General features: G+C 35.4%; 2 protein-coding genes across 2 annotated transcripts in view; both read right to left on the bottom strand.

The window, feature by feature from the left end:
• Klp10A (kinesin-like protein 10A) overlaps window positions 1-12,814 on the bottom strand; it is a 43,954-nt gene extending 31,140 nt beyond the window's left edge. The window contains exon 1 of the mRNA XM_018458474.1: window positions 12,039-12,814. Within this exon, the coding sequence (XP_018313976.1) occupies window positions 12,039-12,105 (67 nt within the window). The 5' untranslated portion in view covers window positions 12,106-12,814. The remainder of the gene's footprint in view (window positions 1-12,038) is intronic.
• Window positions 12,815-13,811: 997 nt separating this feature from the next.
• LOC108729326 (uncharacterized) overlaps window positions 13,812-26,438 on the bottom strand; it is a 100,998-nt gene continuing 88,371 nt past the window's right edge. Inside the window, 15 exon segments of the mRNA XM_018458385.1 lie at window positions 13,812-13,938; window positions 14,045-14,109; window positions 14,843-14,983; window positions 15,105-15,317; window positions 16,047-16,410; window positions 17,134-17,272; window positions 17,373-17,609; window positions 18,105-18,306; window positions 18,411-18,615; window positions 18,685-18,855; window positions 19,430-19,952; window positions 22,224-22,462; window positions 23,816-23,944; window positions 24,471-24,872; window positions 25,151-26,409. Of these exon segments, the coding sequence (XP_018313887.1) occupies window positions 13,818-13,938; window positions 14,045-14,109; window positions 14,843-14,983; window positions 15,105-15,317; window positions 16,047-16,410; window positions 17,134-17,272; window positions 17,373-17,609; window positions 18,105-18,306; window positions 18,411-18,615; window positions 18,685-18,855; window positions 19,430-19,952; window positions 22,224-22,462; window positions 23,816-23,944; window positions 24,471-24,872; window positions 25,151-26,409 (4,410 nt within the window). The 3' untranslated portion in view covers window positions 13,812-13,817.

Below are 26,438 nucleotides of genomic sequence, written 5' to 3'. Positions count from 1 at the left end.
CCGCCAATTGAAGAAGGTCGAACCGAAACTTGGGAAGGATGTCGGAGTGCCGGAAATATTATTCGTAACCTTAATCTTCAGCGGACGCAGGATCTCGCGAGTTAGAATTGTTTACTCTTTTCAATATTTTCAACTGTGAAGAAAATTAATAAATGAATATTTGTTTCTATGATAAATATGTGTTTATTTCTCTTTTTACATATTTTATACATATTATAATAAAAAATTATTTTTCGAACGTTTTAAAACAATTTCATTTTTGGGTCACTTTTGATCCTGCGTCCGCTGTCCGAGGGTTAAATAACTTCCTTAAGAAACGAATTAAACATGAAGTGCTAAAACCATGGAAAAGTTATGCCGCACACTCGCTTGAAATTCAACTTTTCCTATTGTATAATTGCGATTAATTTACAAACAAATCCAGCCGTATAAAAAATGACTTCAATATAAGTATACGAAGAAAAATGATTAACCTGTGTGAAGTTAGCTTCCAACTTTTGAAAAAAATTAACTTTTTATAGCTCATTTGATTGCTCATCATTTGCACATGTATGCACATTTCTGATGTAAAAAGTACTAATTGTGTGTGAATGTAATGTGAAAAATATCTTATAATATGGCTATACAACGATCGTTCATTTACCAGAAAAATAAAATAAATTTGATATAAGTGGCCTGTCTGTGTACGGACTCGCCAATTTCATAAAATTTACTAGAATTCTAGCGCATATTACTTTATATTTTTTCCGTGTGTGTGTATAATTAATTTTTTGTGTAAAAATAACACCCTATACTGCATACAAAAATGAATTTATACATTTAAATGCATATAGTGCCATTTAAAAAATTAAATCACATACATATATTGAAGTCACTTATAACACTTTAATTTGCAAAAATTAATTGTTATAATTATTGTAAGCTATGCTTATGTGAAAACTCATGAAGAGAATGTATAATATGTACATGGCTCTGTATTGCGTATAAAGCCTATTCTACAATTGCGTAAGCGTAGTAGTCGTAAGTGGTTGTAGTTGTAAGAATTAATCAATCACAGTCGAATATGAAAAGAATATTCGACTGTGAATAGCAATTCTTACAACTACAACCACTTACAACTATATGCTTACGCAGTTGTAGGGCTTAAGAAAGCAGGGAGAGATAGCATACATGTACTCAGGGTGAGCGTAGATAAGCGGCGCGGTCCGTGATAAGCAGATGATCGATATGCTTCCGGTAGTGTGAAGTGTTCCAGGCAGCAATTATCGATAATTACGAAATAACTGATCTGATGCTTCGTACGCAGCCGGGTAAAAACCTTAACACGCATTAGCCATAGATCGTGCACAGACAGTGCAAGAGTGTGCGTGTAACCGGCTATTGGCAAACCCTCGCCTTTCTTGGCAACTGATCTGACTCATTCAACGGTGGAAAGAACGCGTTAATAAAAACGGTGCCGATTGTCTTATAAAAGAATAGAGTTGCATTCAAAACCGGAGACATTGGAAAATATTGATATGCTCAAGTAAAAGAGAGTACCAAACGCCAAAATGTTTTTAGGAAAGAAATATAAATTAGAGTAAATATAAATTAAATATATCGCAAATATAAGCTACTTTACATAGTAAAAAATATTTTTTTTTGTTTGTATTAGAACGATCCTCTCAAGTGCTTGTTAAAATTGCGTCGAAGAATTTTTAATATACTTAAGTGTTAATTTAACATAATACGATTGTGTTATTTAAATATTTTGTGATAAATTAATATTTAACATTTCCTAGAGTTAATAACACAATTTATAAGTGAATGAATAACATAAAAATATTTTTAAAAACAAAAATTCTAAGATAAATGAATAAAATGTATTAATTAACATATTATAAATGTTAATTGTGATGAAGAAATATGATTGCTTACAAATTACGTCAGTGTTACGTTTTTGTATTAATTTTTTATATACAATTTATATCAGTGTTACTTTCTAACATATTCAGATTTATATCAGTGTTACTTTCTAACATATTCATTTTGTGTTACTTTACAAAATTTTAGGTGGATGATTGTTTGGGACATGTAAAATATGTTAAATTTAACACAAAATTTCCAACTGGAAGAGAAAACAATGTTAATAAATAAATAACAAAAATATCTCTTCAAACAATCCTAAATTAAATGACATTTCAATCAGTATAGATGTACAATCGTAAACTACAAAGGACAATGACCTCCTTCAATACTTTTGCTACGGAAAAATCGATTGTAGAAGTAAGCTATCAATTTGCCATTTATTATATACTATTCCAAAATATATTATAAACCTTATTTGTTCTACTTCTCATTTAAAAGCATATAATTTTAGGAATTTTTTAAAATAATTATATTCAAGATAATTCGATTGAAGATAAATGGATTAAACTTTGCGAACATCTGTGTTTAGCGTATAGAAGAACGGCAGACAGAAGAAGATAAAGACTATTATTACATAAATATTAGCTGATTTGGTGTTGCTAGTGTAAGTATGAATTTATACGGAACAAACATCGCGGAACATGATGCCATTCCCTTTAATTCCAGAGCACTCGACCAAGAAAGCTCGCGCTGATGCGACGTCGTAATTCAATTTCGATTTGCACACACGGTCAACCGGAAGTCGATTGGTTCCCATCGCAGAATTTCCTGACCACACGCGATCGCGGCAATACCAGAACACATTTTAAAATCGCATCGCAAATACACGATTAAAGACATGCGATTCCTTTAATCTTGGCAATTCTACTGATTGTACCGACACGGCGCTCTTTAATCTTGCTATTGTACTGATTCCTTTTTACCACTTTCATGAATCACAAAAGAATTTTCCGACGTGATAAAAGGAATTGAAAAATATCACAAAAAATGATTGTAAATTGTTGTAATTTACTTTGCAAGATCATCACTTAATAAATAAACTTCCATCTATTATATATAGAATATTAAAGTTTACATCCTACTTTCGATATAAATTATTTCGAAATGCAGCTTTATCTACAGATTCGTTTGAACATCCGAATGTCAGTGGATAGCTATTGTGGCGAACGAATAAAGTGACAAAGCCCAACTGATAATTTGAATCCCAAGGACGAATGGAAGCCTTAGAAATATTCTGCGTTGGCGGACTAATATTGTGCAAAGTGCGCGACGTATGTAGTATGAAATAATAGTCGAAGCTCTCAGGCACAACTGCGTGATGAGCAATACAACGAATTATAAGTAGCATCATCGATGAAATAATACGACGTGTTCGATCGACAGTATCTCATTCTCTAAAGCCAATCCGATGTAATTCTATGTAAGATAATTTATTTTTTTAAATTAAATATTATAAATAAAAATTAATTTCCATTTCTGTTTACTTGCACGAATAAGCGGATAACGAATTATTCCTAAACTTTCTAAATATAAATGTCGTTCCTAAACTTCAAATTAGTTTTTAGTTTTTTCACGAGACTATGATTGAATTGTTTCTGCTAGGAAACTTAAAACGGTTAACGCTAAAAAAAATTACTAACGATGAAAAGTTATACGATAATACAGCACGCGGATTTCTCATCCTATTTTCGCGAAGGAAAAATTCACTATAAATTCGTTACAGAATATGACGCTCTTTCAAACTGCTCTGAGTTAGCTAGGCGAAATTTCAGGATCGATATCTGGCGTCTTGGTAAGTTTTATATCTGACAGTCAGCATCCGTCGGATAATTAATAACATCAAGGAGCATCGCGAGGGAAATGCCACAAATTTGCTTGCGCTTGCAAAAAGCGAGCTTCTCGAGAGGCGCGCTGCATGTATTGTGGGAGGCTGTCCAACGAAGCACCCATTGCAAATATCGATCGTGCGGCATTGCAATGTGTTCGTGAACGACTGGAGTGTCCAAAGTGTCCGAGGGGTGGTCTGATTCACGCGATCGTATTTCTGGCGGGCCAGGTGTTCGCCACGAAAACGGCATAACTCGTGATACAGTGAATATGAAATTTTGCGACGAGATAAATTCTATGCTTAACGGATTATAAATTGCAAAAATTTTAGCTCGTTAGGAGAAACTCGCGTCGAAAGGATTGCAAATCTCCGCTTGCGAATATAATGCTGCTTCCTTTTCAGAAATGTTTGATGACGATGACAGCTTCAAGATTATTTACACAATAACTCCAAGTGTGAGAACAGCGATAACTCAAGATAACACGTGTAATCCACGGCGGAATGCTCCACTCTCGGTTAACTCTCCGTAATAAATGCTACTACTGGAGATAAGTAATGTTTATTCACAGGCGTTGGCACAAAGCCTTTGATAAATAGGAAAATATTTCATTCGCATTCATATTTCGTTTTAACATTATTTTGAACTTTCAATGTGTAAGAATTGCAATAATTTTAGCTTTTTGGGGAAGGGGAGCGACTCTTGTCGGAAAGACTGCAATCCCCCACCACTTAGTTATCAAAATCTTTTTCGCAGAACGTCCGAAATCGCGACATGATGGTTGGGAAACACTGCACAAAAAGGATTAACGCTCGAAAGCGCAATGATATTTCTTCCCATGCGTGCCGCAACATAAAGTGGTTAACAATAAAGCAATTCCCGCGCGGTCTTTAAGAACCTCTGCGAATTATGAATGCTCCGGTGAGCATTCAACGAACGAAATGCAGGTTTCACGTCCGCCGCCTACGCGATACAAACACACGGAATAATTGATAAAATTTTGTGCCAAATAATAGATTATACCAACGGTTCGTACCTACGAGATTAAATCCCGATTAATAAGCCAATAATTTCTCACACAACTATAGACCTCTTCCAAACAACATAAATACAGTGAATAATAAATCAAATTTTATACTGAATTATGGAAATCCGTACTCTGCAAAAGCCACTCTTTATGTCATTTAAATATCAAATCGTCATAATAAAAGCTGAAAAGAAAAGAAAATATGATAATTTGAAAGTTCAATCTTTGGAACGTTATAAACGTTCACAATTTTTGTAAATTATAATTCTTTATAAATAAAAAATATTTTTTCCCTCCTGCTTATCAAGCAAGAAATTGATCGAGTATGTTATCCATTCAAAGAATTTAAAAAAATATATTTCCATTTTTTTTTTCATTTTCAAAAAAAATATTTTTTTGAATCTGGGGAAATATATAAACTCATATCTGAGGAAATATATAAATCTATGTATAAACTTATATTATATACGGCAAAGTTTAGGAATCTCTCACGAATCATGAATGCCCTGATAAGCATTCAAGAGCTCGACACGGCGAGCGACTGCTGTCTAGTCCATTTACGCTAAAAATTTTCACATGGCTCGAAAAATGAGTATTGTGCTTGGCAGTCGTGTGTTCCGCCGGATCAATTATGCCAGTCTCCCCTAACGCGCCGCTCGCTCGCTCGCTCTTACCGCAACGTGCCGCCTCGCGAACGAATGTAACGGTGAGCAGCCGACGAGAGTGCATCCGAAGTGCAGACTGCAACGAGCGAAAACTTCGTGCCCGGCCTCGTCTATAGTTGATGGTACCCGCGCGGTCGTGCTCGTGCACGCTGAATTAAATATCGAAAGATATATCCACCCCAGGCACTCCTATCTCTTTCTCCAAGACTGCTTCGAGAATGAACGACCTCCCCGGCTGAAGTTTTGAGGACTTATACATAGACTCGGAGATAACTTCAAAAATTTACGAAAACAGGGACAGACGGAATTAGTAATTTCATCGGATGAAGATTTATAGCAACAATCGTATATGTGTCTTTCCAATGATTATGATTTGTGCAATCTTTTTGTTTTTTTATTTCTGCAGTTCTCGAATAATTTCTAAGTTCTGAAATTATCTTAGCACGCAAAGATATTAAAGCAGTGATACGCAACATTTTTTAAGAATCATTTTCAGAGGGCCATGTTTAGAAATAAGTAAAACGACTTCTCGAATTTCTTCAAATACAAAACAAAGTCCTTTTACAAAACGAAAATTTTCTCAAGATAAATTAAATAAGCACTCTTTAATACTTTAATAACCAATTAATTTGATCGTGGAATTAAGATGATTGTTGTAAGATTGTTGAGGAATTCTTGAACAAATACAGCCGTTTTACATATTTTCAAGGATCAAATAATTAGATATTTTTGAATTTCGTTCATTTGTTTACCAACGCAAATTAACTTTAATCAGTTTAACAATCCCTTGTGGACCGCACTATATTTATTTTGTTTGCATAAAATAGAAAATATTTTATTATATAAAGTCGCTTCTTCGATCAATTTATAATATCGTTCAAAAGAAAATTAATTGTTTTCAATACATATTAATGAGTTTTTTTTAAATTTATAATAAGTATATTTTAAGATTATTACGAAGAAAATATTCTTTATTACAGATAACCGTTATTTAAAAAAAAATGAATTGAGTAATCACTTTTTTTAATAGAATAATATTTTTATGCAATATGTATATACGTTCAAAAATATGTCTCGTCCTGGCTAACAAGTTAAATTTGGTTCTTTAATAGAGTGATATTAAAAATTTCTCTAAAAGTTCTCTAAAAGGTGATATTAATCTGAAAAAAATAGATGAAAATTAAGATTAAAAATATAAACATGACACGTATCTCACGTGTGGATACATATAGAATAAAGGATTATATTCGTGTAGAAATCGCGGTTAGTAATCTACACATTATATTCCGTTAACATGTATAGGTATGCCGAATCGATATCGGGTGTCACATATATAAACAAGAGGGATCAATAGAGAGTATAGACATATCACTAACGTTAATTTTGGATCTAATATTTCTACTCTTACGCGAACGAGAACACCGAGTTCGTGCCGGAAGGCATGAAGTTCGCGATCACGAACGTAAGATTTCGTCTTTGATTGACCCTTCAAGCATCAAGGAGAACACGTATAGTCTCGTCAATTCGCTTTCTCTCCTCAATCCCCTTCATCATAATTGCTAAACTATTGAAACTTTAAAGCAATTTCAAACTATCGCCGGTCTTAATTCAAATATTGAATGCTGATACTTATTGTCGAACTTAAAAATATTTGATTATGTAATCCTTGAAATAGTTGAACTATTAAGAAAAAGATAAACAACCATATCTACACAAGAAGTACTTCGATCATTATTGATCCTCCGTTTCTACCTTTTATAGATTAAAATTATATTTCTTGTACAAAAGATACAATTCTGAAATTTTTTACTTTCCAATAATTATGTCCTTTATATTGATGAAATATTCGATTTTTTATCCTTTTTTAGCGTCCCAATTTGTCAGATTGGCTTTCGCTCTTAAATTGTTTCTATCTCACTATTTTTCTTTGTAATTTATGCGTTTTTTTCATTATTTAATGTCCAAGGCTGAAGAGAACTAAGTAAACTTCCGTAATTTTATTATTTATGATAAACAAAGCCTATTAATTATGTCACCTATTCGTGCTCGTTAATATGACATTATTATTATTTTGATTACTTAGCATAACACGAACTGTTCTTAATATTAATTATAGTTATTAGGCTTAACTTTACTTAAGTTGATAATGTATTGATAAAAAGTGTGTTCTTTAGTAATTAATCAGTAAACTGTTGGTTTTATAGTGGTAATTTTAAAAGTTTCTCATTACAAAACCATCAATTTAGTGATTAGCCACAGGTAGAAAAATGCAATTTTTACATTATTATCAGATTAAGTTGAACCACAAGTTAATAAGAAAATGAAAAATATCGGAACATAGTAATTCATTCGCTTAGTTTTTTTAAGTAAAAAAACGTTAGTATACTTCTAGTGTTAAAAATTCCTAAACAATCTTCAGCGAGCCGATAATCAAATTAATTAGCTACATTAAAGAGCGATTATTTAATTTACCTCAATAAAATCTTAATCGTTTTGCAATAGACAATTTCTTCGTTATTTCGCACGTTTCGCAAGGAGTTAGCTTAATGTTTTCAAGATTAATTTAAAGCAAACTGCGTTTCGTGACTTCCGCTCTTCGATTACGTTAACGAGAACGTAACTCTGCTCGTGTTGGAAGCTCGCGAGATTTTCGGTCTCGTTCTACATGTCGGGAACAACACGCGCGGTGAAAGGAAGTTACCGTCTTGCGACTCGAAAGCTTTGAAACATCCGTTATTACGCTCGCAGGAATTCGGGTGGCACGTCAACAAAATAATATCCTCGGAAGCAATTTCCATTGAAGAAGATACCCGATACCGTCATCTTTGATACTTTATCCCACGCGTGTCAACTGCGTTTCTCAGAAAATGACATCGTCCCCGCACAGATAAATTCAATGCGCAAAGTTCTATACGTCTTTCTTTGCACGGAAAGAATGATTTTGCTGCAATATTTAAAAATTGAGATATATATATAGACCTTAAAATAATTTTGATAGACCAAAATAATTATCAAAATAATTGTGAAAAATTCAAGCATGATGAGGAGTGCTGCAAAAAGTTTTGATATTCTAGCAACTAGTTTTGAATTTTACGTACATGATTATCTTGATTAAAATTATTTTCAGATCTATATCTAGCTAAATTTTTAGATACTTCAACAAAACCGTACTCTTCCTGTGTATAGCTTAAATAATTAAAAAATATGTTACATTTCATTCGTATTCGACTTAAGTCCGATGGCATCAATGTTACTTTGATTTTAAACGAGGCTTAAACTCTCTTTTTCTCTTTTTAATGTTTAGAAATAAAGGAGAATTTTAAAATTAAACAATAATATCATTTTTAGACCGTGTATGTGAGAGACACAACCGATAAGTTAGAGCCCTATACGGTCGAAGCTAGATCTTAAAATGCATTAAATAATTCAATCTTCACTAAATATATGTACTAGACATACATACCACAATTATAGTCTAACGAACTGTGTACCGAAATATTTCCGGATTAAACACAATTAAACCACGTGTAGTAATTTCGCGAATTAAATTAAATTCTAATAATTTCGATGCTCAATCAGGCATCATATTTCAAAGATGTTAATATGCTGAAAAAGAAACTTTAAAATTAAAGTTTCTTTTAAAATTAAAGTAACGTTGATGCAATCAGGTCGTAAAACATTCATATATTTTTATTTAATATTTAATATATATTTAAATTATAAAAATTTATATTTATTACATATTATTTTTAATATAATTTTAAAAAACCATTTCCAGCTAAATGAAGAATCGATCTTTGCAGTTTTTGCAAACTTCAAACTCACAAGTCAGTTCGCGAAGAGAGCGATTTAACTTTAATAATTTAAAAATAATCTTTTTCTTGTTTTAATCGAGAAATGATTCATTCCGAACTTCTTTAAAAATCGTTAAACAATTTAAATGTAGCATTCATTTGCTATAATAACGACACAATTCAAAAAACGAAGTTTTATTAAAAATGAAAATAAAATTTAAATGTTACATTAAAATTTGTTAATTTTAATTTTGAAATGCAATTTTGACACAATAGTTGATTGCAGAGAAAAAAAAACGATTTTCCTGACGTATTCAAAAATGTAACTAAATATAAATCTGAAAATAATTTATTAGACCATTAAAATTATTCTTCTAGCAACAACTTCAGTTTAAGTATCTTACAATTATTTTTATGATTCAAAAACAAAATTATTTTCAGATCTATAACTAAATTTTAGATACTTCAACAAATCCGTTCTTTCCGTGTTTATAGTTTTAAAGTATGTTTTTTATTTTTTTTTCCTGTATGTTCTATTCCTTTTTTTGCAAGCAAAATGACAGTTTGTTGTAGCAAATGAGCGATATGTATATTGTGAATATTATGTTTCACGATGTTCTTAATTATTTACAACGATTTATGGCAAGCCACGAAGAAAAGGCGCTGCAAAGGACAGCGAATCCTGGCAAGAAAAAAGAAAAACAAATATGGCGCGAAGGGGAGAACTCGCGCGAACTGCGGAAGAAAGGTCGAAATTTCCCGTATATGGGAACACGAGTTCGGGCACGGAAGGCCGGTCGGTCGATCGACCGAAGGATCGATCTAGGCCCACGCATGATCGTCATACGTCGATCGGGCCGCGTGACAAGCGGCCGCGGAAAAATACGGAGACGCACGAATGAAACCAGGTAAGCGATTGAGGAGAGAGAGAAAGAGGAAAAAAGAGAATATAGATGATAAGAGGTAATGAAGAGATCGGAAATAAGGAGAAATGTCAGAAACAAATAAAGCAGAAAATAATACCGAAATAAAGAAAGAAAAAAAGAGAGAAAACCAAGAAGAAAATGAGTGGAAGGAAGAGAAACTCGACTGATTATTTATACTAATTTAGATTAACTGTAATGTGTATTTATAAACTTAACCTTTGGAGGACGGAAATACATTTTTTAAATCTTACAGCTTTTCTCCTTGAGTAAGACTTTTATAATTTAATATTTTATTGTATTTCTTGACTCAAACATGACTGTTTCAGCGCTAAATTAATGCTTTTCTGCAAAGATTAATTTACTCTTTTTTCTAATTCTTACACTGAGAAAAAAATTGTTCTTTTTGACTAAATGAATTTAGTCCATCTTTATTTCCTTCGATGAAAAATGTACGTATTTAAGTTAAATATACATATTATACTTAAATGCATACATTTTCAAACGAAAGAAATAAAGATGAATTAAATTAATTTAGTTAAATGAACAATTTAGTCAAATGAACAATTTTTTAAAGAACTAGGAAAATATAAAAGTTAAGTTAAACCAAGATTAACGTTAATCTACCTTGGTAGAAATTAGAGTTACCAGCCATACTGTTTTAAGAATAAGTACATGTACTTGTTTAAAATTGTAAAACTTCTGGTTATTAGTTGCAATTGTATACTTATAAAATTACATTAATAAAAATTGCCAATAGAAATTGTTTGCTAAAAATTTTATTTTATTAAACACCTCCAATTAACGCCTAAAAAAGTTATACTCCTTCCTCCCATCCCAGGAATATAATCCTTGTTCGACCTTTAAGTAAGTGGAGTGCTCAGAACAAATTTTATTTTTATAATTATACTTTTTAATAGTATTATAAAGTTAAATATATATTATTTACATTCTTTACATTATTCATATTCTTGACGAGACAAAGAAATATAGAAATAATAAACTTTAAGACTTCCGTGAATTCTTTTTATTTTCCTTTTCCAGAACAAGTTTTTTAAGACAATGATATGTAAAGTGCTTTAGTCACCTATCTACTTAAAGGTTAAAAAGTTTATATATATATATATATATATTCTTTTCTTGTGATTCAAATATGAAATATTTGTATACTTGTTTATATTTATGTACTTGTTGTATAACAAGTATATAATATTAACAGTTAAATAATCTATATTTAGTCTTTAATTAAAAAATATACATATGCACTCTTTCTTTTGTGAGACATGAAACCTGCTTTTTTCCTATATTCCAGAACTGAACTTCATGCGTGATTCATCTTTCTTCTTTTTCTTTTCACATTGGAGACAAAATGACAAAAGATGAATCGTGCAAGAAGTTCAATCCTGAGTTATAGAAAAAGAACAGGTTTATGATAACCCTAATAGAAATGGACATGAGAGATGATTCTTTGCAAGAAGAACGAGAGAACCAGAGAGATGCTCGTTTCTACCAATATAAATTAACTTGAATCTCGGTTCAACTTACTCTTCATCTTTTTCTAATTCTTAGAACTAGAAAAAGATGAAAAAATAGTTTAACCGAAATCAAATTTAAACTACATTCGTAAATACGGAGGCAAGAGACGGAGAACTCGGAGGAAGCATTGCACTGGAAGTAGAAGACTCCGATGAGTACGAAAGAAGCGCTGCTGGAGGGAGAGGATAAGAAGGAGAGGCCGAGGAAAGGCGAGTGGGAAGACGGAAATTCGCGGAGGAATAAAGGAATCGGCGCGAGAAGCGAAGGAGAAGAGGGAGCGGGAATACAAGGCAAACGGATCGGTTAGAAACGACGTGCGCGCTCGCGTGGTACAATAATAATCTGACTGGTATTCTCACCGTCGGTCCTCTGGATGTTTATGCTGCAGCCGACGTCGATCTTGCACGTACCGTGATCCATGGTCATTTAGTCGGTTCCTCGCACCTCGTTCGGCACCATAAAATGCGACCCGGCTTCGTTAAATTATCACGGCTTAAACGGGCCCTGCACGCGGCTAGATTAATCAGCTTGAAAACGCGTGTGTATGTGAGGGAAGGATAGAGCGAGAGAGCGAGATAGAGAGAGAGATAGAGAGATGAAACTGATGAAAGAGAGAGCGAGAGACGGCGATCGACTCGCGCGTCCACGACGGTTGACAGTTACGGAAACGTTCGCATTCAAACTCGCGCGGCGACCGGTCGGGCCTGCCAAGTCCCGATCCCCTTCCTTCTTCTTCTTTCTAAGTCCACGACGACGACGCGATCTCCTCTTTCCTTTGTCTCCTTTTTCGCCGTCTCTCGTCGCGAATTTTCGCTCCCGGGAACCGTGCACAGTTCTCTTCTCTCGGCTTCAAGGCACGCCCGTGCGTATCTGACCGCGCGGTTCTCGTTCGTCTCCAGGCCGCGACGGTTTCGCGCCCCGCGTCGCCGTTGTCCTCGTTCTCGCCGTCGTCCGTCGTCGTCGACGAAGCCCAGCAGCGCGAGCGAGCACACGAGCGCGCGTATACGCACACACGCACACGATCACGATCCGCGCGTTCGCGCCCCAGCCGAGTCGCACCCGCGGCTCCGGACGTTTTTAGGTATCTCGCGCGTCCGTGGGGACGGCCGTTCGGTTCGCTTTCGTGCCGGGATACACCGCCAGTGTCCGTTATTGACAACGGAAAGACTGCGAGCGCCAGCTCCCGACCGGCGCGCGCCGACCGCCGCGACATCTGCCGGCGCGAGGTCGCCGGACCGATCGGCGCGAAAATAACCGGTCCCGACATCTGTCGTGCAATGGGGAAAATGCCTTGCAATCTGCATCCGATAAAATTGTTATTTGCCCCCTTTATCGATTGCAGATTTTTTCTTGTAACACTAATGGAGGAATCGGTTGCAAATCGGTTTGCATATTTTCGCAGTGTTAATATAAATAGTTTATTGAATCTTTTTAAAGTTATGAGATTATCGTGATAAGGAATATAGAATTAATGGATTAAATTATTTATTATAACGCTGAAAACGTGTGAATTAATTGATTTGCATTCAATCGCATTCAGTCTTAATATTGTTATAATTTTCTCTGCAGTGGAAAATGCTATTATATTATTTTCTTTTATTATTGAGAAACGAAATTTAAATATTTTTGGGCCTTATATATTTTGTTTTACTTCGATGTGATATTCAATATTGTAATTCAATTCGTTAATGTATGTACTTTTCGCTTTATGTGCATTGATCAGATTGAAAATATTTGAGGATCCTCTGGTGAACAAAAATTCTCATACTATGTCAAAATATTTTTAACAATTTTTAACAATTTTTCATATTTTGAAATTTGTACTTTAATTCTGCTGATTAAATTAATTGCTGGATTAAGTCGATCAGAATTACGCTGAAGTCGCTCTAATTAGATAGATACTTTTAACAATTAAAATATTAATAATTAAACCATATGATATATTAAACTATATGACAGAAAATGTATATAATACGAATATTGATATTTTGATAATTAATTATTAATATAATACATTAAAATACTTATTAGGAAACATTTTGTTTATTCTTCTATTTCAATATCTCTTATATTTTCAGCAACTTATTGTGATTTCGTGACTCGACTCGACTTTACGAAATATCTTTCCTTTTTCGGTTTTAATTTCTCATGTTGTTTATCTTCGCAGCTGGCGATTCTGTAGCTTGATGAACCAACGTTTTCAACTCTTCCAGATTGAAATTCTCCGATTTTAGTAATCGTTCGATGATGTCCACCGCCCTGCAATAACATAAATCACACAATTATTTTTAATCGTGTCGAAAATTTGATCTTTGTATAATATTATATAAATGTGACAATTTTATCAAGATTGTAATATTCTCACATATCTTGATTGTTAGCTTCTGGTAGCCGTGAAGGTAACTCTCCGGCCTTAAATTTTTCGTATACCTGCAAAAGTCCTCTTATTTTTAAAAATCTTACAGTACAATTAGACTAATAAAATTATTTTATTTCACATTTATTCACATAACTTTTACAAATAAAAGTTTTAATTTAAATATACGTGAGATAAAATTTATACTGACAAGACTACGCTCTGATGACCGATTTCAATCAAATTTGCAGCGATGTTAGAGCCTATCAAATGAACACCTGTTTCCGCTAATGGGCCTTAAAGTCTGTATCAGACTACCAACTCTACAGGCCGACCCGACTGCCGATCAATAATGGACCAATCACAATAAGACTGATTCAATGTGATTGGTCCATTATTGGTCAACAGCCAGTTGGCAGTCGGGTCGGTTTGCAGAATCGGTAGTTTGATACGGGCTTTAGAAGCCGAGTAATTAGCATTTAAAGATATACCAAAAATATGGAAACAGTCTAATATCTCGGAAAATATGTATTTTTAAGAAAAATGTCTTAGACAAAAGTGGTAGGGTTTAATAAGATGTAGTTTGATCAAAATCGGTGAAGAGCAGAGTGTAGCCTCTCCTTGTAAGAAAAGTTTCCGATAATTCTGATTGAAAGTGAACAGACCAGAAAATTTTGATATTAATCAGAATTCTGATTATCTTAATTAGAATTATAATAAATTCAATTAGAAAATTCTGATTTGTCCATTTTCAACCAAATTCTAATTTATGTGCAAACAGACTCTTTCCAATATATATACAATCACCTCCAATGCTCGTTTAATTATCTTCTCGTCCAAACCCGCACTTCGTGCAGCCGCATGTGCAAAGCTGCGTGCTACGCCTCCACGAGTTAAACTATAAAGATACGCCACAGAACCGTCCTCGTTTGTAACAAACTCAAAAGTCTGTAAATATAGTAAATAATGAAATAGATAAAAATTTATAAAGAATAATGGCAATTCAAGGAAATCGTTTCGGCGTCGCGAGTGCAAGGGTCACTGAAAGTTATCGATTCTTGTATCTTACCTGTTGTTCGATTATCGGGCTTTGCGGCAACATGTTCATCACCCGATGCATGTGCGTGGCCACGAAAATGTGTGGACAGTCGGCCCCTCGCTCGACGAAATTGTTCAATATAGCCGCGAGCAGTGACAAGCCACTCACTTCGGATGTTCCGTTTCCAAACTCGTCCAAAATGACGATGGAGTTTGGTGTGGATGCATAAAGAGCGGAGTTTATCTAAAAGATGGACAGGAACAATCAGGTCTCCGAAAAGATTCATTAATTCAGCAATTAATTAATTCATATCGCGCAAGATCTGCTTTTTGTGAGGCTTTTCAATCTGTAGATGCGGAAATCAACCCTAAATAATATTCCACTGATTAAGATTCGAATATTCGAATAAACAGATAATCAATCGTTAACCCTTATTTTTATCTCTGAGAAGCTCTTTCAGTCTCTTGCAGAATTATCTATTTTTAGATTAATTTAGAAAAATTAAATTAATATAGAAATAAGGACTTAATATAGATTAAAATTCAACAATAGAACTAATAAAGAACTATGAGGCTAGATTTTGATACTAGTTGAGTAATAAACATTAAGAGTTATACCAAAGTAAAAAATACAAAAAGGAACATCATTCTAAAAGTGCGGATTAACGCTTCGAAGTATTTGATTGATCAATCAGAAGAAAGAATTTTACTAATAAACCAATCAAAGAATGCTTTAAAGCACTTGTATTATTAAGTGGAGCAATCTAAATGGTGGAAGTGTTACAAAGAACACGATATACGAGTAAAAGATGACAAACGTTTCGATCTTTATTGAACATCTTAAATATCGTATAATTAAAAATAAAAAATGCAATGTATATAAATTATGGTAATATATTGCTAGCAGATAACGTCTTACATATCCAATCCAATTAAAACTGGTTTTTGTATGTACATATGTTTATCTGTTTACCTGCCGCATATCTTGCAGAAACATGCTCGTATTTAGAGCAATGCTGTCTACGGACGTGATCTGAGTCAGGATGTGAGTCACTATTCCTATAGTGGCTGATTTTGCCGGCACGAAGCAGCCGATGTGAGCCATGAACACGATCAGCGCAACTTGTTTGAGATAAGTGCTCTTGCCGGAGGCGTTCGGGCCGGTCAAGATTTTCACGAGGCTCTTCCCGTCTCCAGAATAAGTGTCATTCGGGACAAACGTTGTTAGAAACTCTTGCAAGGGGTGTCGACCTTGCTCTATCGCTATGATCTGTCGGTCCATCACGTTCGGTTTCACGTAATTGTATTCTCGCGCAACCACGTAAAATGCCAGCAATCTGTAACGATCGGCACAACGCGAGAAGTGTTATGAAAGAGTATGTAGGCTGGAGCACAGATTTTTGCATGATTGACCAATCAGAGTCCTTTATTTTCATCCCCATACTAGAAGATGACTAAAAATCTTCTAAGCAGTTCAGAGCTTCTTCTTTAATATTAATTCTTTTCATAACAGAAAAAAATCTTATTCTTGGTCAAAACCAAAATAGTTTTTTGATGCTTAATAATATTCATATATATATTGCAAATACATTTTTCAGTTTTATAAACTGCGCGCTGGTTCAGTTCGTGATTAGACTTGAAACGCAATTGTAAACTGAAGATATAACTAATATCATAAACTACATTGATCATTGATTTTAACAATAATAGTAATAAGCATTTTAAGACACTGCAAAGGACTTATTGCGAAAAATATTATCTCAGCCAGGATTTGAATTTGGAACTCTTGACTTTCGAGAATGGGCTTACCAATTCGACCACCAAGATACGTGGAAATATTTATCGCAATAACCATTTGATCGAGAAAATAGGATTCTTTCTCTTATTTTTTTTATTTTTGTTGGTCTGATTTCCATTATAACTGTTTAATTCTTTTAATTATAATTGTTTTGTCTTTTCTTTTATCTAATTAATTATAATTATAATTCTTTTTATTTTTTGTTATCACTGACGTTAGTTCACACATGTTTTTTATAAAATTCATAATGTATTTCACTCACGTGTCTAATTCGGCGCACAATTGAATCGCGTTGAAGATCGACGCAGCGTGCTTATTTATATACTTCACAAGCTTCAACATAATGTAACTTTCCCGCTTATTTATTCTCAGTAATATATCTCCTATAGTTTCGTCCAATTCTAAAAAACCGATTTCAATTTCAAACGGGAAAAAAATTATAAATGCACATTGTGATACATAGAGTTTGAAGTTGTTATAAAAACTAGAAAATAATGGAACCTTTGGCACTGGGACTCTTATAATAACGTATGTTGTTGCTGACGAATTTGAACTCTAGGTTTTCCAAGTTCACATTTTCGGCCGGTGACGGATTCCATCCAGTTATTGCTAGGAGATACCCAATATTCGGTATGTACACCATTCTGCAGATCGTAACTGAGGCCGGAAGATACTCTTTCATGTCTTTCTCTGCCATTTGTGTTAGAGTCTCGGGCAAAGTGCTTCTCACGCGGTGCACTGTATCTCGATGGCAATAATATGATACGCAATGAGAACAATCGGATATTCACCGTGCAGTGATAATGTATAAATTTTCGAAAGTTATATTATTATCTATATAGTATAAAAGCTAACAGCAACGTTACTGTAATATTACTAAAATGATCTGTGCTGTATGAGTAACTCTGCTATTTTGTTCGGGTTTATTTTTCAGTTTAAAAAGTAGAGTATTTTCTTATTAATATTTTATTTAAAAACTTTTTCCGATATTTAATAACTTATGTGACTTATGTTTCTATTAATTCTTAAAACTAGAAAAAGATAAATAGTAAGTTGAGATTAAAGTTAATCTATATTGGTGAAAACAGGCATTAGTTTGTTAATGTAAGATTTTTCTCTGTAAAAATTTATTTTTTACTTATTAGATCATATAATGATTAAATGATATAATTATATGCCTGATAAATTTGAACAAAATAGCAGGGTTCAATGAAGGGTTCAAGATCAGCTTACGGTTGTTCAAGTGCGAATCCACATTTGTGCGTACGATGAAATCATTCTCGGATCTTTTCGCATCAAAGTCCACTATGTGCTCAATGAAATACTTGATGTAACGTACTTCATTCGTGATACTGCCGACGATTTTGTGGAACAGCCTTACTTTCTTACAATGTTTCTCGCATATATCGGCGATGTAAATTATAGAAGAAACCATCTGCGACAAATGAAATACAAAATAGAATGTAGGACATGCGAGCGTGATAGGTACCGCAAGTAAATTATTGAGCTGCTTGATTAAAACTGGAAAACTTGATAGACCTTATGCAATCGTCGCCAATCAGAAACTTTAGCTTGCTGCGCTAAATATCGATCCAGAATGACATTAGTCAAGCGGTAAACGTGTTTTAAATATGACGTCAGATTTTCCACGATACTCTGGTTATCCGGATTCGAACAGAATTCGATGACTTCGAATCTTTCGTTAAGAATATCGATATTTCGAGTGGGATGTCGCAACGTTTTCCTATAAAAGAGTCTCTGAGTAAAATACAATAACGTCACAAGTTATATAAAAGACGAGAGGATAACGTGCCATAAAAATTGCGCTCCAGGTCGCGATTGGCAACGATTCAGGAGGATGAATAAGCTGCCACTTTGCTTCTTCGCTGCTGCATCGCCACACTTGAAAAGGCTCGGGTGATGTCTGGCATGCACGATATTCAGCGCCTCGTAAGTGTCATCATCTATCATGACGATGTCACGTCTACGAAATCCGTGTGCAACAAAGAAACGACCATGCGTGAATAAAACGCAATTTGTTAGAAGCATCCATCTATTATAAAGTTAGGAAGTCTTTCGGGACGGCCAACAAATATTGTAAACTGTTACAATAAATTCGGAGGAGAGCATGATCACGATTAATCTTACATTGCTCGCGTTCCAAGTAGCAAGTTGAGAAATTATTTTCTGTCATATCAACGTTTCTGGCATTCCAGCATTATATCTCAATTTAAAAAGATAAAAATATTTTTTATTATAAAAACAATTTAAATTATTATAAAAATAATTTAAAATTATTATATAGAAATATAATTTGTATTAAACATAATAATGTAAATATCATCATAGATTTATCAAATTTGTAAAGTGAGGATATCTATACACCCCACGCAAGTAATGAAGGAATAAAGACGTTCAGAAATTAACATCCAACGAAGGCTCGAATCTTTCTCTGGTAAGACAACATTCTCCAAGAAATTATCAGCAAATTAAACTCCACTACTACCAGTGTGCCATGCCTAAAGTATCAATCCTATCGTTAGATTGGAGAAACTCACAACGTCACGCTAGACAGAGACACAAAGCCAGGCCTGCCGGAAGGATCTAACGCGATATTACTCCAATGCTGGTCGATGTAGATCAAGAGAAGACCCAACGCGTGGATCATGACGATCGATTTGAAGTTCAACAGGCCCTGCAGGAAGATAAGCCTCTCGACGTTGTTGGCGTTCGCCGGCTCGGACCGGAGCTTGAGACATCGTACTCTGTGATAGCATCTGTCGAAGCCATGTTCCCTCTTCCGCATCACCGTCAGTGAGACCTGCGACGGCCCCGAGCTCAATCCCGACGACCTGCTCCGATCGCTCGACATTTCCGACATTACCAGGGCCTCGATTGCCGTGAGGAACTCGTCGGACGTGCCGGAGATCGTGATGACGTAGCGCGGCTGACATTGCTTGTACAGGGCTTTCGCGATGTTAAAGTGAACACCATCGTCATAAGTATCGTCCATCACGAACAATTCGGACGTGAGGATGTTGTAGTACGCCGCGCCCAATTGATTGCTCGACCAGATCATCGACAAAATGATCTGCGAAGGTGCAACTTGTATTTATAAAAGAATCACAAAGTATGAACGCGAGGTAGATCTTTAAAATCTCATTAATAATAGTAATCAAATTCGCTAATAAGCACTTCACGTTAACGAGAATTTACTTGCTTCCAGCATTATAAGTCGTATTTTTTTTATTGAAGAAAGCCAAGGAATATTAATTAAATGAGAGAATACACGGAGAAAAAAGTAATTGTGATCGTTTTAAAAAAATCCCGAAATTAATTTGATACGAGCCTCATCCTTATCCGTAAAATTGTCGTTTTGCATGGTAGAGCCGTTAACGTTCTGCTGCTTTTGTGCCGCTATGTCTGATTGCGATGTTGGAATATTTATGTTAAGTTCTTCTTCATCGCTGCTTTCATTCAGTATTGATTCAAAGTGCACTTGTCTGTAGTGAAATATAAATTAATGAGATACAGTAACGGTATTATTTGTCATTGAATACAACAAATTATTAAAAAACAATTCAGGAAGCAAAAAATTTTTTGCAACATAGCAACTTTTCAGAGGAATATTACGGCAGATTGACACACACCGTGTCTTCATTAACTCTTAATCGAGCAAAAAGCTACATAATCGGGCAGTTCGAGTCTCGGTAGAGTCCTATTATTCCTTAGACAAAATTTAAAATAAAATGCAAATTTCAATATGGGAAATATTATTGTGACATGCTCGGCAAAATTCGTCGAATTAATAAAAAAATTAATACGACAAAATATTTGAAAATAAAAATTTGAAAATAAGAAAAGATTATCGTAAAAAATGAGCTATCTAGGCCTTTGAGACCTGCCTTACTTATCAACACAGCCATTTCATTTAAATGATTACAAAGTGACAGATTTGCTCGACTTCTGCAGTCGATCTGCCATCATATTCTATTGATAGATTCATATTTCTACATTCAATCGATTGTATTCTGTTATAGCAAATTTTGTTTTCTTGTTGGGATTCTGCCAAGAAAATTTGTAACAGACGCTTTGCAAAATTCGTTTTTGAAAGATTTGGTTATTTAAGTATCTATATAAAACAATGTAATTTTATCAAGAAACGAATGCAGTAAGAACATACATATCAGCTAAAGAGGAAGTCGATGGCGCAAAGTTTCTTGGAAAACTTGACGAACTCATTTCTTATCGTATCTCTTCAGTTTTTCAAGATGTGTGAACAAGTAGACACACAGTAAAACAAATGATCGATCTGAAATCCACGCTTGTCGCGTCTTATTTGTCTAACTTCAAAATGATTTCAAATGCGAGATTAAAGACCGCGAAAAAAATGAAATTAAAACAAACGTTGAAGATTATACGGAAATTAAGAAATATAAAATCTTTTAATCAGACAAGAATTGAATTTTTTTCTTTATATATTAATGTAAAAATTGCAAACTTCATTTAATAACTTAGCTCGTTCACACACATAAAACTTCAATCTGTTGAAAATGTCGGTTGAAGGTAGCGGGGCAAGGATAAAAAAATTCATTCAGTTAATAACAACATTATCTTTTGTTTGATTACATTACATGAGCAAATATTTGCAGTTGCCTGCGGTTGTTACCTGTACATAATTACAAGATACTGCCCTAAACCTGTTTGAATAAATGTATACACCCGGTATTATTGGTATTTTTCCCCGCGACGTGTTTTTATAATTGCCTATAAAACGATGCGCCGCGCATGAATAAGCTTATGATCTTTGATTCCGCTTCTGTTTTGTTAATATACTTACGATAAATATAAATAATAGATGAACGTACTGAAAGTCGTACGGAACACATTTGGTTAGGAGTTAGATCGTGTTACTTGTTACACATCATATAAAGGTATTACTTGACATTAGTTTTACGTACATAGAATGCTGCGCGAAGAATGATCACCGCGTTTGCGCTATGTACGCTCGCAGAGAATAGAGGAGATTCTCGAAAAACATCCTTTATAAATCGTATAAAAAACTACTTCTTTGTAAAACGGTATAAAATCTTCGTTTATAAAATTTCATAAAAATCCTTCGGCTTAATATTTAACGGGCTGACGTACGCGAAACCGTCGTTATCTAAACGGTCTTCGTTTTGATTCAGATATAATGTATCGTAAGATCGAAGAAGAGTCCACAAAACAAATTTTCCAGATTTGACATTTCGCGTACACCAGAAAATATATGAATAACATACATCGAATTCTCTTTACACAGTTTTGTTAAGATCTATAGTACTCTTTAAAATCCGCAATATGGCTTCTAACTCGGAATAGGCGGAGGCGGTTGGGGATTGAAAGAAATGGGTCGGTAGCTCTTCTCCCTCACGAAAGGCTGCACACCGTTCAATATGAAGCCGTTTATAAGGCTTCGTTCTTGTTTGACCGGCTCCACCGGGGTTTCGTCCTCCGTGCTGATGGCTTCCTCGCTGCGTGTTGGGCTAGCCGACCTGATTAATCGTTTCTTATTCTTTTCGTTCTATTTTGACACCCCTTCCCCGTTTTTCCTACTTTGGTATCAGCAGAGAGAACGCCACGACTCGTGATGAATTTCTCATTACAATAGCATTGTAATAAGAATTCAATATAAATGATACAGTAATTTGTATAAAAGTAATTTTATTGTATAAGCCGTCTAAATAATATATCTGTTTAAAAAATTTCAAAGATTTTACATAAATTATAATATATTTCTATACAAATTTATAATCATTGATATAAAAGTCGATATATATTTATAAAATTTTTATGGAATCTTTGGAGCCTTCCTTTTCGAATTAAAACTACTTTCGTACGTAGAAGATCAATATTTTACGATCGAGCACATGTGAGACGCCTCTGCTGTATTTGTCAACGCGTTGAACGCCAAGGCAAACATCTATTCTAGGCGAGCTGAGAATCTAGTAAAATATTAGCATAATCTTTATACAAACGCAAAACTCGGAGAACGTTGGCTGGCGTTCAACGCGCCGGAAGATAAACCAAGACGCAATATAGCGGAGCGACGATCTTTTTTTCAAACGTACGTAACGCGTTCGGCAATTGTGATGCGTTGGTTTACCCATTCTCGCACGATGCTTGCCACTTATGTGCCATCCTCGCCCAATATGTAGTTAGAAGCGCGACCATATTTGCTTGGCTTGGTTTAATGAAGCGTTGTTAGATGACTAGAGGTGTTAAGACTACTTACTTTACGCCCACCTTAAAACCTGCGCACGATAAAAAATCAGAAAGCCAAAAATTAGTAGTCGCACGATACACGCGAGTTCTTACCTACGGGTGCGATTAGTAGATTTCATTAATACTGTATGTTTAGCAAACATTAATACTCATATTCATTAACTTGCAACGGAAGTGCAAGCCAAGCTGCCACATCGAATATCGACTGTATTATCGGGATAATGAACTGAGCTATAAGTTTTATGCATACTGGAACGAGCACAAAAAATATTGTAAGAGCTTATATAAAAAATATTTAAGAATAACATCAAAAAATTGCAAATACATTACAAATTTATAAAAAAAAAATAACAAAAAATTAAGTCTCTAACATAAATTTATAAAATGAATAAAATAATTTCAATTTTTTTTATTTTAAAGTAGAAAAATTCTGGAAACAATCATTACTATCTGTCACATTTTAATTTTATTTTAATAAGCTTGAAAGAAAATTATGTATTGTTGATCGCGCTCACTTCAGTATACGGGATGTATAAAAATTATAGACGTCATTCAAAGCTAGGAAAACCTCCTGTTCACAGGCATTTCGCGACATCGCTATTATTTCGGGAAACATTCTCAGGGGCGGGAAATCGTTATCTCAAGCAGAAGTCAAGGGGACCAGATTGTATCGAACGTACCTAGACCGTATGGGTTTGCTCTTGCTGACGGCTTGCCTGGAATGCGGTCTCGTATTCGGTTGCGATAGCTCACTGTCGCTGCTCGCTAAGGAGGATCTCGCCGCCACGGCCCCATGAGCAAAATCTTTCCTGTTGGGTAATGCGTTAGAAGATTATTCGCCATTAGCGGTTAGTCGTCTCGCAATCGCGGGCTGTTGTACGCGAACCTAACATGGCCGCGAGCACGTGAGTGAAAGTGAATTCAAAGACTCTTCGGAATGACAGACACTTTGTATATGTGTATTGCATGGCGGAGGAGACCTTTACCCTCCTTAATCCTTTTGCGTAGTCTACGTATGAAAACACCGCGTTCACTTCTCACTTTCTTCCTCTCTCTATCGAACATTTTGTGTGATAAATATAAAGAATAAAACATTTTATCGAATTATTTAAGTTTTTTAAAACTAGTTTTAAATAACATGTTTCCCTATTTTTTTATTAACTCGGTTTAAACAAAAATATTTTAGATTGTTGCAAAAAAATTATTGTGCACTTCAAGTATAAATGTACATCATAAAAAAGTACCAGTATAGAGTTAGAAATTTAACTTTTAATTTTTTATTTTATTGAGAAGTTATTTAGTATAATTTAAAATCGCTTTCGTTATTACATTTACCTGTAATTGTCGGATCTAGGTGTGGAGCTGACATTCGCCGCTTTAGCAACGTTCGCGTGCGCGTCTACAAAGACGGGTGAGCTCTTGGGAATGTCGCATACCACTTTAGGATGTACCGTGGTCTGCTTATATTCCAGATGCGACGACGAGTCGGTGGGCGCCCAATCGTAATACTTTGGCCGATAATCTTTGTACTCCCTCGGTTGCTGTTGCTGCTGTTGCTGTCTGGAATCCACGCTGGACGCTCTTTTACGCAAATACTCATCGCTGCTGACGCTGCTCTTTCGTATAGTCGTCAGTTTTGCCGGTGGGACTGACGTGGGTGACGACGCGGATGACGATGGCGCGCCGTCCGGGTCCGCACGAGATAACTGAGAGCTGTCCCATACGGTGGGTAAGCTACTGTAATTGAAATAGATTGTTAATAACAAATGTTCGGCAATTTTAAAAATTTAACTATTAAAAATAGACAATGTCTATTTACATTTTAAAAAACTTATTAAATTACATTATATTTCTCATTAAAAAACTATGTTCTTTTTCATATCTAATTATAAGGATTGGATAATAACATCTTGAACATCTTATCTATAGCTAAACACGAAACTTGATCGAAAAATTCAATGTATCTAAGAATCATAAACATTTAATTTCAAATACAAATTTAAAAGTTAGTTTACCTCAGGTTTTCATCCATGCTGTACAAGCGAAGTTGCTGCCTGATATTCGCCTTTTCTCTGGCTCGTTTTCGTTGGAACTCCTCCTCTACTTTACGCATCGCCTCCAGCTCGCCTTTCCTCTGTCTTTCTTTGGCTTCCGCCTCCCGCGATAGCTTCTCCGCCAATCTGCGCCTCTCAATCTGCCGCACAGTACTCTGGAATGTGAATCTGCGGCCTTTCGAGTTGCTCTTTAATGGTGTCTTGACTTCTGGAGCAATCTCTTTATCATCCTGCAAATTCTGCTGGTCACCGATGGGCGAAGTACTTCGTTGTTTCATCTCGGAAATGTTCTCACACGATTTGGAAAATCTATTTACTTTTTCGTTCGCAAAAGGCTTTTCTTTTAGCATGACTGATTCTTTGGGATGCTTGTTCGTCTTCTCTATATCTTTGCTCGGTTTTCTGAGTTCATCCACGTTCTTGCGATACTTTGATCCGGAGCTATTACCGGAATTTTTCTCACTTTCCGCTGCCATGTTGCTCCTGTAGCTCAAACTCTGCGTTTGATAATGAGAGTCATTGGACTCTGGTAGGTACATTACATGACCACCGGAAGCTAAATACGAGAACGAGGGCGGTTTCATGATCACGGGGAAGTCGCCGCGATCTTCCAAGTCTTCCACTAGTACTTCGTCATCGTCTTCATCGTCAAAACCAGGCTTCCAGCCGGGTGGCGAGGATCGTGTCACATCTGTGATCTGAGTGTGCTGCAGCGACGTCGGGGCACTGGTTGACAGCAGCCAATTGTCGTCGAGGACATCGCGAGTACGTTTCCTCTCTAGGTCTAGTGGCCCGAGTCCGAGGGCGCCTGACACTGATCTCTTCAACTTCTGCAGCGAATTAAAAGTCGAGCCCTCCTTCTTCAAATCCGGGTTATACAAATACATACGATTGTCGTCGCGCGGCAATGATAACGAAAATACATGTGCCCTGGGCGGGAATTTTACTGGGGTTGGCATTGGTGGCGGTGAATCTACCCCAGCGTCACTGCTGGACTCCTCGCCTAAGTCTTGCTGCGGCGTCCATGTCGGTCTCGTTGCCGGCGTCTTCAATCGGTTATTGTTGGTGTTGGTGCTAACGTCCAACGAGTCGTCATTGGCCGCGCCAGCGTCTCCGGATATGCCGGAATCGCCCGACTTATCGTGCGAGCTTCGTGGACCAAGCGCAATCAGCGGCGGAGGCGGCCTCGACAAACGTTCGATACGCTCCTCGAACATCACCTAACAGCAAACAATCTAATAGTTTAACC

Source organism: Mycetomoellerius zeteki, unplaced genomic scaffold (genome assembly GCF_001594055.1).
Source record: "Mycetomoellerius zeteki isolate Tzet28-1 unplaced genomic scaffold, Tzet1.0 scaffold73, whole genome shotgun sequence".
NCBI classification, from domain to species: domain Eukaryota; kingdom Metazoa; phylum Arthropoda; class Insecta; order Hymenoptera; family Formicidae; genus Mycetomoellerius; species Mycetomoellerius zeteki.
This window is presented reverse-complemented; position numbering and strand designations above follow the sequence as displayed.